The 17,301-nt window shown below is 38.8% G+C and overlaps 1 protein-coding gene across 1 annotated transcript in view; it reads left to right on the top strand.

Moving 5' to 3' along the window:
* Positions 1-5,478, top strand: part of LOC136862984 (DNA polymerase epsilon subunit 3) — a 46,780-nt gene extending 41,302 nt beyond the window's left edge. Inside the window, exon 2 of the mRNA XM_067139289.2 lies at positions 5,194-5,478. Coding sequence (XP_066995390.1) covers positions 5,194-5,342 — 149 coding nt within the window. The 3' untranslated portion in view covers positions 5,343-5,478. The remainder of the gene's footprint in view (positions 1-5,193) is intronic.
* The last annotated feature ends 11,823 nt before the right edge of the window (positions 5,479-17,301 follow it).

The following is a 17,301-nucleotide window of genomic DNA, read 5'->3' as shown; positions in this document are numbered from 1 at the left end:
AAACTACCAGATTCTAACAATGCTTGCAACATTTAAGTAAAATCATTCATATTTAACTTGGCTGAAAGATTGTTTGCAAGAAGTTTTAAGTTACCTCTTTAAATATATGTATATTTGTTCTATGTTTTCTCAATAGTTTACCAAACAGACCTTAAAAAGACATTGGGTTCTTCTATTTTTTACATTTTTTTCAGTTTCTTATTTGAGTTTTGTAATCTACCACGTGATTTTATGGCTGATGAAGTCTCAGAGACAAAACATGTCCCTAAATATTTTGTATATGTTTTTAATTAAATAGCTCACTTTTAAGGTGGCGTGTATTGATTGGGTGGACCAAACTCTAACATTGTTTCTTAGTTTCAAGTACTGTAGTTTGTTCTGAGCTGTTAGTGGAGAGATGGCATGGAATGACAGCAGACAATTAAGCTTGAGTGGAGCTTCTATGAGTAGGAAAGATCATGATATGAAGATAAAGTTGGAATTCAAGAGGAAAAACTGGGACAAATATTCATTTATAGGATGTGGAGTAAGGGATTGGAATAATTTAGCAGGGGAAATGTTCAATAAATTTCCAAGTTCTTTAGAACCATTTAAGAAAAGGCTAGGTAAGCAATTGGTAGTCCGGCCCCGCGGTGTAGGGGGGAATGTGTCCGCCTGTCACCTGGTGGTCCTGGGTTTGATTCCCTGCTGGGTCAGGGTTTTTTAATTATAAATGATTAATATCCCTGGCCTGGGGACTGGGTGTTTGTGTCATCCTTAACGTTCCTTTCCTCACATTCAGTACTTTACAATTCCGCCATTTACATAACACATGCAGGTTCGTCACGAATGGTGCAAGTAGAGGCGAAAGATCTTCATAGGTCGATGCCCTGAACAAATAGCTTTGTAAAAAAAGCAATTGGTAGGGAATATGCCACCTGGGCGATGACCCTATATGCATTTGATTGATTGATTGATTGATTGATTGATTGATTGATTGATTGATTGATTGATTGATTGATTGACATTCTCATATTCTTCCCATACATACTCCCAACACTTTTACAGTCATCCCTAGTTATACGCGTTCTCACTTTGTGTTTTCACTATAATGTGATTTTAAAAATATCCTTAATTATATAAAATAAACAAGTTAGGTTGTAGATTCACAATCACCCTGTGGATGATTTCATGACCGAGTTTGCGGCGCTGCAAGACAGCATGTAGTCGATCTCAAAAAGAGCACTGAGTTGCAGTGTTGTGTTCTCTCAATGTTGACTGGCGGCATGTGGTCAGTATCAAGGAGAGCATTGAGTTATCAAGCTGTGTTCTGTTGTTTCTAAAACCATTATGGAGAAAAGAAAAGGTGGTCAAAATGCTTTCAAAAGCAAAGGAAATCTGTAACACTTGACGAAGAGCTGGAAGTTATAAACCAATATGAACGCAATGGGCACACTGTAGACATTGTCAGATCTACAGGAATCTCAGGATCAACCCTGAGAACCATAAGAAGTCAAGCAGAAAATATTAAAGCTGAAAAAGTGCAACCATAATGTCATCCAAGATGACAAATAAGGGCACCAATTGTGGAGAAAATGGAACGAATGTTGGCCCAATGGATAGAACATCAAACTAAACTCTCTCTGATATCCACCATGGTTATTCAGGCTAAAGCAAGAACTCTCTTTAAAGAACTGAAAGCATCCTATCCAGACCCTGAATTGCAGTGTTTTGCTGCAAGTGCTGGTTGGTTTGAACATTTCAAGGGACGACATGGATTCCATAACCTTAACTTAACAGGGGAGGCTGCAAGAGCAGGTGGTGTTGCTGCTGAAAATTTTCTTACACAATTACAATCAATGATTGTGGAGCATGGATATTTGCCGCAGCAAGTTTTCAGTCTGGATGAGCTGGGCTTGCTTTGGAAACATATGCCAAGCAGAACATTTCTGTCAATACGAGAAAAGAGGGCCCCCAGCTTTAAAGCCTCCAACTTTGTTGTTAGGAGAAAATGCATCTGGTTTATCACTCCAAGAACCCATGAGCACTCATGGGCTACTCTAAGCAAGAATTGCCAGTTGTTCGGTGCTCAGACAAGAAAGCTTGGATAACAGGAGCTGTGTTTGAGTCCTACTTCTCCAATGAACTGTCATGAGCTACTAGCTTATAGTAAGAAAATAAATGTGCCCTTCAAAATCCTGCTTCTTTTGGATAATGCACATGGGCATCTGCCAAGTATTGCAGATGCTGATGAGAACATGAGTGTTTTGTTTCTGCCACTGAACACAACATCCCTGATTCAACCCATGGATCAAGGTGTTATTGCAACCTTCAAGAGCTCTCTCTGCAGAACATTCATGCAACTAGTTGAAGAAACAGCTGGAGATGAAACTAGTGTCACACAATTTTGGAAGAACTTTACCATAAAGAACGCAATTGAAAACATTGGATTTGTATGGGCAGAAGTAAAGGAATCTTGTATGAAGGGATTGGAGGATGATTTGCTCTCATAGTGCTATGGTAATTCTTTAGATTTTGATCCTTTTTCAGCTTACCAAACACACGATAATCATATGGCTCTAAGCCTGGACTGTATAGAGGATGTTGCCATACCTCCCACTTGAATCACTGCAGCAGTTCAGATGTTTGGCAGGCCGTGAGAGGTGTTACATTATCGTGTAACAAAATCACACCGGCGCTCAATTTTCCCATAGTTTTTCTTTAATTGCCTTACGCAACTGGTTCAGCGTTTGACAATATGAAGCAGAGTTGATTGTCATGCCTTTCAGCATAAATTCCACTTGCACCACACCCTCCATGTCAAAAAATACTGTCACCATTTACCGTTGCAAAAATGCCAGTGACGTTGTCCCTTGTGAACATTGGTGAGCGGACATGGGACCCTTCTTTGACACAGTTTACGAAATCCAAGCAGCTGGTGAGCAATGGAGAGCACACTGCCATATGAAATGTTTAGCATGCTTGCTGGTAATTTCCTTCAGTGTTACGCACCGATTCTCTCTAATGATCCCATCCACACGGTCAACATTTGCAACAGTACTGGACGTTGTGGGCCTGCCTTCGCGATATTCGTCCGGCATCAAATTGTTTACACCACTTTACAATACCTAGGCGAGAAATTGCATGCTCACCATATACAGCAGTGATTTCACGATTAATGTCCATGCAATTAAGCCATTTAGCCCATAGAAATCTGATCGTTGCACACACCTCCAATTTAGAGTGAATATCTAGTTGACGCGCCAATGAGCCTATCCCGCTCTGTACGCACAACACGACTGGATACCACACCAACAGTCCTAGCGGACGTATCAGCAGTTACTGTAGCGTGCTCTGCTTTGGCCATGGTCACGACACACAGCGTGCTCTTGCGGCGAGCTAGTGTAACTTACTTTTTGATTCGCCCTTGTATGTGTGTTTACATTGTATGTTTTTGTGGTTGTGTTTTAAATGTATCTCATATATTTGATGATAATAATAATAATAATCAACACCACTTCTCTTGCTGCTGAACATTTTTGTAGTCCAGTTTTTCATGTTGTTTTGGGCCTTCATTTCGTTTTCTCACTTCAAATTCCAATGAATGTTTGTTGTGAGGATGGTATCTAATTTCCAGGCCATGGCCAGTGTCTTCCTAATCTAGACCCAATTGATATGAATCACACACCGGTACAGACTCCACAGTCGGGCTGAGTGGCTCAGACGGTTGAGGTGCTGGCCTTCTGACCCCAACGTGGCAGGTTCGCTCCTGGCTCAGTCCGGTGGTATTTGAAGGTGCTCAAATACGCCAGCCTCATGTCTGTAGATTTACTGGCACGTAAAAGATCTCCTGCGGGACTAAATTTCGGCACCTCGGTGTCTCTGAAAACCGTAAAAGAGTAGTTAGTGGGACGTAAAGCAAATAGCATTATCATTATTACAGACTCCACAACTAACATGTTTCATTTGGCTGAGGAAATTTTTGCTATTTGATTGCCATGTTACTCTATTGATATACACTTAGAAGCTACTGCATATAACAATACAGTGAGCTCTGCATAGATTAGATGCTTATCAATAATAAGGCCAATGTTTCTTACAGTTTTCTTTAATGCTGTTGATGTTTTGTGGTAGATGACCGGAGGAATTTTAACACTTTTCGATTTGGAATGGATTACTTTTGAATTATATTTAATTGCTTGTTATTAGAACGGCTTGACTTGTTGGGGAATTTTCATAGTCCAGTCTCATATTTTTTTCACACCTTCATTTACATTTGTAGTGCCTAGTTTAATATCTCTGATGTTTGTATATGTACAGTAGCTGTATGTTTGAGTGGAAATTGTGTTCATAACATTGTATGTGTTCAGGTAAGTTATTTAGATACAGTGAAAAGAGTACCTACTTCAGTCTATTGCCAGAGTGATATATCCATGTCTACTGATACATACTGCTGCTGCCTTACTAGACATAAGTGAAGCCACGTCTATGTGTGTGAGGAAAATCTGAGTACTTCAAGCTTAGCTAATAGCATATCCCTATTCACAGTCAACGGTTTACTGAAGGATGGTCATCTCTCCATTGCCCATTTCTATTTAAGTATCATTTTGTAGCTTTTAGTAATGCTATGGTGGTGGTGTGGTTAGATCTACTGTAAATCTTTATTGATATTTACTGGGTACTTTTGTTTCTCTTGAAGTATTCTCTGATCTGGCTATGTAAAACTTTTCCTAATATTTTTCTAATAAAAGGAAGTATGCACTTTGGGTGAAAGTCTTGAGGATTGGTTGTATTATTATTCTTTTCTATAGGTCATGTTATGGCAACTTTCCATTTTGTGGGGACAATTTCTGTATGAATGATGTATTCATTACATGTGAGATATGAATGGTAAGTTCCCATTCTCTGACATCCCAGAAGTGGTTCTCCATGGTTTCTCACTTCAACTTCCAGTAAATGTTGGTTGTGAGGATGGTATCTAATTCTCAGGCCATGGCCAGTTTCTTCCTAATTCTGGACCCAATTGATCTGAATCACACACCATTGCAGACTTCACGGTTAACATGTTTCATTTGACTGAGGAAAATTTTGCTATTTGATTACCGATACCATGTTACTCTGTCCAGGTACACTTAAGATACAAATGTTTATATTTAGTGTGTTTGTGTGGTGCAGTAACACAATATCTTCATAATTTTCATTTTCCTCTCATAGGATACAAGACATTCCTTAAAGAAGAATCTCCATTGAGGAAGGAAAAGATGCTTCTAGATGAAACTGGCCGTAGTGGTGTCAGCTGTGAAGATATGGAAACTTCTGATGAAGATAGCAGTGGTGAAGATATTGAAAGAGAGAATGTGTAAACTTTCTATTGTTTAGTAAGAAATGAAGTAAAAATGAATTATTGTACATAATTTTCAAATGATAATGAGTGTGGACACTGGCTGTTTGCATATTATAAAAGATTGTCTTTATTTGAAGTAAGTTATTAACTACTAATCTGTTGCATTTTGTAATATAATGCCAATAGAATACTACCTTTTCAATCTTTTGCCAGCTCTAGAAGCTCGTCTTTTGGTTAAGACGAGGTGAACAACTTGCTTGCTGTTGGTGGTAAGTTTAATTTATTTCGTTGTACATATTTTCCTACTTTTATTCATTGACCTAATTACTATCATGTTTCACTTTAAACGTAAAAGATGTGTAATCAAAAGGAATCTTGTGGAATATATTCTGTAAATTCTGAGGGTAAGAGGAATTTGCTGGCTTAGTGATATAACTGACAAGGTCTGTATTTGTTTGTTTTTTTTGTAATTGCTTAATCGTGCAAGTAGATCCCGATGAGGTTCTCTTAGAGTGTTATAAGTATGCAAGTACTATGCTATACCTTAAAACTTAATCTGGAACAGCCTCAAAATGACTTGTTTTACAATTTGCTTTATGTTGCACCGACACAGATGGATCTGAGTCCAACCTCAATCAATCATTCGCTACTGATCTGCATTTAGGCGATACAGTCCAATTGACCTCCTGAATCTACGATATCTGCTATACCTTGCTGGAATCCTACAAGTAGAGCTTCAGTGAAAAAACCTTTCCTAAACACAAACTGCCTTCTATCAAACCAGTAATTAATTTTGCAAACATGTCTAATATAATCAGAAATAATGCTTTCCCAGAGCTTACATGCAATGCATGTCAAACTGACTGGCCTGTAATTTTCAGCTTTATGTCCATCAACCTTTACTTTGTGCACAGGGGCAATTATAGAATCTCCATTCATTTGGTATAGGTTCTTCATGCAAACAATAATCAAATAAGTACTTCAGATATTGTACTATATCCCAACCCATTGTCATTAGTATATCCCCAGAAATGTTATCAATTCGAGCCGCTTTTCTAGTTTTCAACTTTTGTATATTGTAAATGTCATTGTTATCATACGTAAATTTTATTACTTCTTTGGCCTTAGTCTCTTCCTCTACCTGGACATTATCCTTGTAACCAACAATCTTTACATACTGCTGACTGAGTACTTCTGTCTTTTGAAGATCCTCACATACACACTCCCCTTGTTCATTAACAATTCCTGGAATGTCCTTCTTGGAATCTGTTTCTGCCTTTAAAGCACCTATACATACCCTTCCATTTTTCACTAAAATTTGTTTGACTGCCAATTATGCTTGCCATTTTGTTATCCTTAGCTGACTTCTTTGCTAGATTCAATTTCCTAGTAAGTTCCTTCAATTGGATGGTGTTACGCATCAATTGACCAAGCACCAAATTGGATTTTTTAGATTATTGCACCATCTGGTAGCTAAAGGTGTAAACTTTACATAGATTATTTTTCAGACTTTAATTCTCAATATGGTTTCGCGGAAAATGAATTTTGACCAAACGCCAACCTCTCAATCATTAAATTGAAGTTTTGCATCAAGTGACCAACCACCATTTCTGAGTCTGAATTACGCATCAAATGCAGTCGCTTCGTCGTGTGATGCTAAATGTCAGTTCCCACGTAGAAGATTCCCACACAGGTTTTCTTCCCTGCAGCATACGCCCGGAACCTAAAATCCTCCGATATGGAAAAATCAAAGTTGGATGAAAAAATGGAAAGGTTTCGTTTTGGCCTTGAAAAAACACTGCCATTGTCCCGTATTCCCACAGATGTGGTTTTCTACAAGCCCAGTTGTGGTTAAGGATTCATAGTGGGAAAGATAATAAAGATCATTGTTATGTCTTGTTGGAAGGAAAAGCAGGACGAGGGGCTCAGGAGATTGGATCCTGCTTGTACAAGCATCTCATGGAAAACATGCACAATGCCAAAGAAGTCATATTGTGGTCAGAATTTTGCGGAGGCCAGAATCGTAATATTAAGATTGTTCTACTTCTGAAAACAGTTTTGGAACAACGTCCTACCATTGAAAAGATTACACAAATATTTTTATTTCCAGGCCATAGCTTCCTCTCTAATGACAGCGACTTTGGAGATGTAGAACGTGCTTTCAAATTTCAGCACTGCCTACATAAATGTAATGAAGGTGTGCCGAAAGAAGAACCTGCTTGTTGTGGACAGAATGACCGGACCGGATTTTCATAGTACAGTTTCATAGTACACTTCATCTGGAGAAGCACATTTTAAACAGGAAGCAGGCACACAGTGAGAAGGTAAACTGGCTGCATGTGAGAGAAATACAGTTGAAGAAAGGTAAACCTTTTAGCATTTTCTTCAAAATGCACTTTGATGCAGAACGTACTGTTGAAGTTGAAGAAATCTACTGTTGGTCGTGGCTTCAGAATGAAAATGGATCAGCTCTACATTGTCTGCTCACTCTGTTATGGCCCAATGCAAAAACAGTTTCAAAAGCAAAACTGAACGACCTGCACACTCTCATGGAGCTAATTTCCAATGATGCTAAGCCTTTCTATAAGGTCTTGTTTTGTGATCCTAGAATAGACGATGATATAGATGGGTTTGATTGTGGAAATATGGATTTTGAACTTGAAAATTCTTAAAATCCTTCATTATATTACACTTCGAGAAACTGTGTGTTTATGATGCCTTAATATTATGATCTGGCAGTGTATTTTTTTTTTTTTTGCTAGTGCTTGACGTCGCACAGACAGAGATACGTCTTATGGCGACGATGAGACAGGAAAGGGCAGGAGTGGGAAGGAAGCGGCCGTGGCCTTAATTAAGGTACAGCCCCAGTATTTGCCTGGTGTGAAAATGGGAAACCACGGAGAACCATTTTCAGGGCTGCTGACAGTAGGGTTCGAACCTACTATCTCCCGAATACTGGATACTGGCCGCACTTAAGCGACTGCAGCTATCGAGCTCGGTAGCAGTGTAATATCTGTATTACTGTATATTCTAAAATTCATGATTTTTCTATGTCATGTTGTATGCTAATATGTATAATTCAATCCTGTAATTAAATAAGCAATACAATCAGTTAACAGGTACCATATTTTACACTGCACTGAATTTTTAAAAGTCAAATCTAATGCTAAATGACAATATTATATGTTGGTCAAGTGATGCAAAACAAAAATTAATATAAGCGCAATAAAGCATCAAGTGACCAAGCACCATTTTCTCAGATTACGACGATATTCTTCAAATATCCCTCAATTGAATACATGAAGAAAATTTATGTTCTTATCTTCATTTTGGTATATAATACCTCATATTTAAAAGGAAATATGAATTAATACAAAGGATTTTGCGTTTGTGTCAATATCTCAAAATCTACTTTTGGCGCTTGGTCAAGTGATGCATAACACCATCCAATTTCTCCTTACTTCCACAGCTATTTCTAACTCTGTTTCTTTACAATCTGTACCACCACGTTAGTCTCTTTATTTCTTTGTTATAATAAAGTGGCTCTTCAGCATTCCTTACCACCTTTAACACGTTGAGTGCCGAGCCAATTGTAGCACACTATTCCACTGGTGCCAGGCATGTTTTTGAATTGCATTCCGCTGGTGCCAAAGCAATTGTACGCGTTGTAGTCTGTTTATATAATCTTGGGATGTATTTATATGATGTACTAAGTTAATTTTATCTCACCGTACCATGGTCATGTGTGACGCCATATGGTGTCACATCAATTTTTAGGAAAGATAAAATATAGCGTGACGCCATATGGCGTCACAGAATTTTTGGTCATGGAATGTGCAATACGAATTTCAAATACGGGATATTTATTTGCTAATTCAAATTAACTCAATATTTATTAAAACCTAGTAAAATGCAAAACAAGTACTTATATTACATTACATATTGTTGTGAACAGTTTTCTGATAACTCTAAACAATGAAAATATGCGTCTCGGCACGCCCGAGTTCTTGTTACTCGTTGTAATTTTTCAAACCTTACTGGCATCGTTGTTCTAACATCGTCCATTGTACACTTGTTTCATGTGCTATTTTCATATTTACGTTTTGCACATCTGATCGGGAAGTTAAGGGGAACGCGCTAACTATACGCTACCTGGCTGCTAGCGCAGCTTGATGCAGCCCGGTTGGTTCATGTCCGCTGCTACGTTCCTCCCTACCTCTCCGCCATACCCCGATACTCCCGCGGCACTTCTAATTTTATGACTTTATTTGTTCAATTTTGTCGTTTAAACTTGCACTGGGTACATGCAGTTTTCACCTTAGCATTCTACTGCCTCCCACGAACATTCTTACCTAATTTCAACCGAATCCGAGTGTAACACATGTATGTGTTCCCTCGTAAGATTATTACCAATATCTTCCATTTTTTATATTTTTGCACAATCTATATAAAGTGAGTGATAATACGTACGTAAACGAGGAATAAACAATGCCTGGCGCGCTTTCACCTGTGACAATGACCACTGGCCAGTCAGTGGCTTCGGAAGAATACTGTGGCGCCACATGGTAGCATAGAGTAAAAATACATAGGTGGAATAGAACCTGAAGTTCGCCCTTTCACGTAGCACCAATTTTACGCTCATTGATGTCACAGGTGATTATCTATGGTGGATCGCCTGAAACTCAACTGTGCCGCCATGTGGCGTCACGCCAACTCTGATTTCAAGAACGGTGTGCCGCCATATGGCGTCACGCCATCTCAAATTTGAAGACCACCGTGACGCCATATGGCGGCACGTGGCACCCAACGTGTTAAAATTGCAAACCTGTTTTCACATTCCTCAACAATTGCTCTAAACTCATCCCAGAGTCTGTTTACATTTTTATTTGTAGTTTTCCACCGATCATAGTTTTTAAAAACTCCCTCATGCCGGCTTTATCAGCCATATGGTACTGCCTAACAGACCTACTTTTAAGACCTTCCTTTCTATCACATTTATTTCTAACTACAACAAAAACTGCTTGTGATCACTAATACCATCTATTACTTCAGTTTCTCTATAGAGCTCATCTGGTTTTACCAGCACCACGTCCAATATATTCTTCCCCTTAGTTGGTTCTGTCATTTTTTGAATCGGCTGTCCTTTCCATATAACCATCCTTTAAAAGTAAATCAAGGTACATAACAGATATAAACAAGGCAAACTTAATTACGATATCTAATGTGCGGGCTCCTTGCCGTACGGAATGTCAGGTATTCACTTGAGTCTATTCACTGGAGTCATCCATCTAGCAGTATGTAAGGAATGCTACATCATTGGTAAAGTGTCCTAAACGCCCCAATCCATATAAGCAGCAGCAAACGACAGTCATTCAGTATGTATGTGGTGTGAGAGTTTGGTAGTGAGGGAGGAAGTATTGACAGAAGCACAATCTTGCTGACGATGCTGCTGTGTCCAGCCGCATTTCTCACTACTTTCTTTCGAGGAGCTGAACTGGGGTCAACTGAACAGAAATTGGCAGTATTACTCGTATATTGGAGTATAACCAACAATTTCGCTTGACGACTGCACATCTAAACTGCTTCAGAAGTGTTTCGAACCAAAATATTCGTGTGCTAAGACAATGTGTGAAGCTATTGTTACTAATGTGATAAGTCTATTTGCCATATCTGAAGTGGAAAAAGACTTGGAAAATGTGAACCATGTCTCGGTGCACACAGACTCCTCAAATCACAAATCCACCAAATTTTCCCCTTGTTCACTATTTATTTATGAGGGGAATATGATTTTTTAAAATTGATTTTGAAGAACAGGTAGTGGAAACTACTGACACTATTTCCTCGTTTTTCCTGAAAACTCTAAAAGATTTTCATCCTGAAAGTAATGTAGTTGGACTTAAGTGCAGACATCACTAATACTAACTGTGATGGCTCATCGCGGAAAGGTTCTAAAAGTGTTCATTCTATCATGCAGAAGTCTCTTGAGAAATCGATTGTTGGTGTAAGTTGCAGTACTCACATTGTCAACACTGCTGTACAAACTGCTGTGGACTGTCTTCCAGTTTGTGTTGAAAGTGTAGTGCAGATAATCCACTCGTATTTTCACATTAATCAATCAATCACTATTGATCTGCATTTAGGGAAATCGCCCAGGTGGCAGATTCCCTATCTGTTGTTTTCCTAGCATTTTCTTAAATGATTGCAAAGAAACTGGAAATTTATTGAACATCTCCCGTGGTAAGTTGTTCCAATCCCTAACTCCCCTTCTTGTAAACGAATATTTGCCCCAATTTGTCCTCTTGAATTCCAACATTATCTTCATGTTGTGATCTTTCCTACTTTTAAAGACACCGCTCAAACTTATTCGCCTACTGATGTCACTCCACGCCATCACTCCACTGACAGCTCGGAACATACCACTTGTAATACTAATCGTGTTGGTCCGTTATTGGACATTATAAATTTTCCAGCTAACTCGCTCCTGGTTGCCAGCGTTTCGCCCCAGTGTGCAAGTTGGGCTCATCAGTTGGTAAATAGCACACCCATCAAGACACATGGCTAGTGCATACCGTGGGGTCGAGCGCATTGTCTCCATTCTCCCAAGTATTCCCAGCCCTTGTAACACTGCTCTTTTGACGGAAATCACCCAGAACAAATCGAGCTGCTTTTCTTTGGATTTTTTCCAGTTCTTGAATCAAGTAATCATGGTGATGTTCCCGTACACTGGAACCATACTCTAGTTGGGGTCTTACCAGAGACTTATATGCCCTCTCTTTTACATCCTTAATACAGCCCCTAAATATCCTCTTAACCATGTACAGAAATCTGTACCCTTTATTTACAATCATATTTATGTGATTACCTCAATGTAGATCTTCCCTTATATTAACACCTAGGTACATACAATGATCCCCAAAAGGAACTTTCACACCACCAATGCAGTAATTAGAACTGAGAAGACTTTTCCTATTTGTTACGTGAGGTCTCCTTGATTGAATTTTGTAATTTTGTTGAGAATGAGTTTTCCACTTGGTTTCAGTGGAACAAGGTGGCTTTCCTTTTTACCTTCCATTCAACTAGAAAATGAAACTCAGTAAAGTAAGGAATTTCAAGTTACCCAATTGCAACAGTTTAGTTTTAGAGAGGAAGGGGGTCAGAGATTTCTCTTGGTAAGCTGTCGGAGTGTAGTAAATTAACAATTAAAATTTGGTACATTGAGGGAATCTTACGGGACTGATGTGGTGATAGGGGTGGAATCGTGGTTGAGAGGAGGGGTAGGTAATAGAGAAGTATTTCCAGAAGGGTATACAGACTATCGTAGAGACCGAGGAGGTAAAATGGGAGGGGGGTGTTTATTCTGGTGAAGGAACTTATTACTCACATGAATGGTTTACTGATGAAAGGGATGGAATTTTAGGGGTAAAATTACTTTGTGACAATATGAAGGAGGAAAGAGACATGGAAATATTTGAGAAAATAATAGATTATACTCATAAAAACAATAATGATATGGTAATAATTGGGGGAGATCTAAACTTGCCTGAATTTGAATGGAATGGAGCTGCAAGTGAAGCCCATGAACAGAAACTGGCAAATAAGTTAATTTGGGAGGGAAGATTTACACAAGTACTACGAGAACCAACTTGTCTCAATAACTTGCTAGATGTATTCCTGGTTAAACCATAGGAAATTGTTGATAAAACTGAGGTAATTGACAGAATAGGTGACCATAAGGCTGTAATAATGGTTTTAGGACTGGTACCAAAAAGGCTTGATAAGAGTGTCACAAGAAGACAAGAAATTGTGCAGATGAACTAAAGTTGATGAATTTGGGACTTACCTTAAATCACAACTCATTTGTTGGATAAGTGAGGGATACTCGTTGGGCAAAATTTAACAGAATTATTTGGAAAGGAGACAAGAGATTTGTACTTGTTAAGGAAGGGTAAAATGACCTCAGACCCTGCTTAATATACGAGGGAAATGAGAAAATGTAGAATAGCAAACAGGAAAATAAAAGGGTAGGGAGAGTAGAGAAACTAGAAAACAGCTAATGAGAGAAATTAATGTAGTGAAAAATAAAGCTAAAGAGAATTATATGAACGGCATACTTCAAGACGCTAATGACCGTAAAGGGAAATGGAAAAAGCTGTATTCATATATTAGGAATCCAAATTCTCACAGTGGTGGGAGAAGCGAGTAAACTCTTTAACAGATATTGAGAAAGCAAATCTATTTAGTATGCACCAAATGTTCCCTCGGCCCACCGCTTCAGAGATTCAGTAGAAGATTGTCACGAGCAGGAAACCAAAACCAGAAGATAGAGAGGGAGAGAGACATAAGGAAACACGAAGCTTCTCATCCACAAATGAGGATATTTTCAGAGAAGTCCAACTGCTGCAGCAGGGAGAGATCAAATTACTGCGAACGTATTAATGATTATGGTGTGGTATATAGTAACTTATTTAAAATTTTCTTTTTGACTGTCATAAATATAGTTTAATACCAAAGGAATGGAAGGAATCTAAAATAATACCAATTTATAAAGGAAAGGAAACCTGAGAACTACAGACGAATCAGCCTGACCAGTGTAGTTTGTAAAATACTGGAGAGTTTAATAGCAAAGTACATCAGAGGGGTATGTGATAAAAATTGGTTCATGAGGGGCCAGTATGGAATTAGAAATTTTCTTGTGAGGCACAACTGGTGGGATTTCAGCTGGACTTATCAGATCAGTTAGATTCAGGAGGCCAGTTAGATTGCATAGCGATAAGACCTTTCCATAGCCTTTGACAGAGTGGAATATAGAAATTTTTTAAAGAAAGTGGAGGGGAATAGGATCGGATATAAGGGTTATATGTTGAATAAAAGCATTTCTAAATTCAAGGTTTCAGAAGTTATAGTAGTAAATAATGTATCACAGGAAGAGAAATTTTGAAAGGGAATTGCACAGGGTAGTATAATCGGTCTATCACTTTTCTTAATATACGAAAACGATTTAAGGATCCGTGTAAATAAGTATAGTTACTGAGTATGTGAATACCAGAATGTTTTAGTAAATCGGACGAATAGTGCGGTATTCATATTTCTAGTTGTAATGAATTTCTTTGGAGGCATAAGCATTTGCACCGCATTAATGTGTTTAAGCTTATTCTGGCGTGACCCAGAAATATCTGGTACTATCCCGGAAATCTGGGATACCAAGAGACCCTACAGTTTGGTGTTTGTGAGAACGCGATGTCATGCTTTTAGGGCTAGGCCTCGTGACCAGTGTATAACATGTTAAATAGTAAATTGGGCTAGGTACACGTGTTTATACTATTTTAGTGAATTGTTTTTTCGTTTTAAATGGGATGTTTCTGTGCTGTTTGAAAAATTGTGTATTGAAGTAATGCAATGGTTTCCTTCTATGTAATAAATTGTGATCTGGCAAACTTAAATGTTCCCTCGGCCCACCGCTTCTTCCCATAAAAGCTACTGGGTATAAACCCAGTACAAAATCTGGTAGCAGAGCGTGGTTAAATCAATCAGTCAATACTGATCTGCATTTAGGGCAGTCGCCCAGGTGGCAGATTCCCTATCTGTTGTTTTCCTAGCGTTTTCTTAAATGACTGCAAAGACATTTGAAATTTTTTGAACATCTCCCTTGGTAAGTTATTCCAGTCCCTAACTCCCATCCGTATGAATGAATATTTGACCCAATTTGTCCTCTCGAATTCCAACTTCTTCGTATTGTGATCTTTGCTACTTTTAAGGACGATACTCAAACTTATTCATCTACTAATGTCATTCCACGCCATCCCTCCGCTGACAGCTCGGAACATACCACTTAGTCGACCAGGTCGCCTTTCTCTCAATTCTTCCCAGCCCAAACTTTGCAATATTTTTGTAACACTACTCTTTTGCCGGAAATCGTCCAGAACAAATCGAGCTGCTTTTCATTGGATTTTTTCCAGTTCTTGAATCAGGTAATCCTAGTGAGGGTCCCATACATTGGAACCATACTCTAGTTGGGGTCTTACCAGAGACATATATGCCATCTCTTTTACATCCTTTCTACAACCCCTAAACACCCACATATCCATGTGCAGGGATCTCTATCTTTTATTTAAAATCCCATTTATGTGATTACCCCAGTGAAGATCTTTCCTTATATTAACACCTAGATACAGTGATACCCAAAAGGAACTTACCCCGTCAACGCAGTAATTTAAACAGAGTACTTTTCCTATTAATGAAACTCACAACCTGACTTTTAACCCCGTTTAAAACATACCATTGCCTGCTGTCCATCTCACATTATCGATGTCACGTTGTAGTTGCTCACAATTTTGTAACTTATTTATCACTCTATACGGAATGTCATCCGCAAAAAGCCTCGCCTCTGATTCCTCTTGTTTACTTATATCACATATATATTGTTACGGAGTATCGTGGATTTGCAGAGGTGAAAGAAGGTGCGGGGGTGAACAGGTCTCAAAATATGAAATTAAATTTAAGATAAAATTTAACAAGGTTATATTTTCTTAGCAAAATCAAGAAATAACAAGAATGACAGGTACAGAGTAGCAAGGCAACAAATGTACAATTACAGTATTCACAGGCTTCGAGCCCCGGACTCACAATTCTTGAGCAACTTTACCCAAAAACAAGATTCGACAAAGGGGCAGAAGACCCCAATCAGGTTCAGGAGCACTTGCTCCCCATTACAAAATAAAGCCTCCTCGAGGCACCCAAAATCAATTTCAAAAGAGCAATCCGGTCTCAAAGTTTAAGCCTATCAAAGGCCACACCAAACTCGACTTTCCAGCTGTCCTCCAGGGACATAGACGCAGGGGTAAAAGATACACAACCTACTGAGGCCTATTAAGTGAAGAAACAGAAATATTACATGCCTCGACAATACCAATTAGAGAGGAGGCGAAGCTGCACTCCTAATACATTTTGTTTAAAACCTACTTGGCACTAGGCCGTTAATGCAAGGGCTAATCCCATACTAAAGAGGTGACTTATATGAGAAGACAATTTACATTACGCTAGAAGAAACGGTTGAGAACATAAATTCACCTCGAAGCAATATGAGTGGGAGCTCGAGAGGCTTAAGCACTCTCTATCCCAATTTGTAGTTAAAACAGAAAGAATTGATACCGAGTGTCTTTACATTTTAAAGGAAAGTTACATGGAAAAGGCTTCGGACCTGCCCCGAGAGTTAAACTGCTGAGCTAGCAAGAAAAGAAGTTATTAAAAGGCCATTACCTTGTGGTTGAACTGCTGCCCGAAGAAAGAGGCGCTTCCCGCCCCCTGCTACGTAATTTACACACTGATAGCTGTTACTGAAGTGGCCCGGAGACCCAAAAATCAGCAGTTTATATACCCTCGTGCAAAGTTCGAGGCGTTTCAGGAATGAGAACACCCTCCCACAAAAATGTTATTGGTTAACGACGAAAACCCCTACACTAGATGAGGAAGAAACACCTTATTGGTGGAAAATTAATTACAGAAAATTATGATAGGCCAGTTTCAAAACTGGCAGAAAGAAAGGGTTAATATTGCCAACTTAAACAATGACTGAAAGAAATTTAACAAAGAACAAACTTATGAATTCAAAATTTCTCCAAGAACAGTTATTTCACTTCGCACTAGGGTGCACCATTGTAGTTCTTCAGTAGTGTCCTCTAGAAGAGAATGTTCACACTTCTTACTACAGGCAAAACAAAAATACATCGAAAACGACCCAGTTCAGAAACTTCGAAATTTACAATTTTCTCTTCTGAGAAACTTGAAAATAAGCACTGTAGTTAAAGTACCGGCTTCCTCCAGTAGGAGAGTTCCAACTGGCGCAAAGTTTGAATTAACGGCGCGGGGGTGTACCGCCCGGTACAGACCTCCCCCCCCCCAAAAAAAAAGTCCCTCCAAGGGGTAACACCGAAGAACATACTTTGTTTTAAAACAAGGTCCAAGTTATACTGTTGAATTAA

Source organism: Anabrus simplex, chromosome 2, assembly GCF_040414725.1.
Source record: "Anabrus simplex isolate iqAnaSimp1 chromosome 2, ASM4041472v1, whole genome shotgun sequence".
Taxonomy (NCBI): Eukaryota; Metazoa; Arthropoda; class Insecta; order Orthoptera; family Tettigoniidae; genus Anabrus; species Anabrus simplex.
The sequence above is the reverse complement of the archived record's forward strand: the minus strand, read 5'-3'. Positions and strand labels throughout refer to the sequence as shown.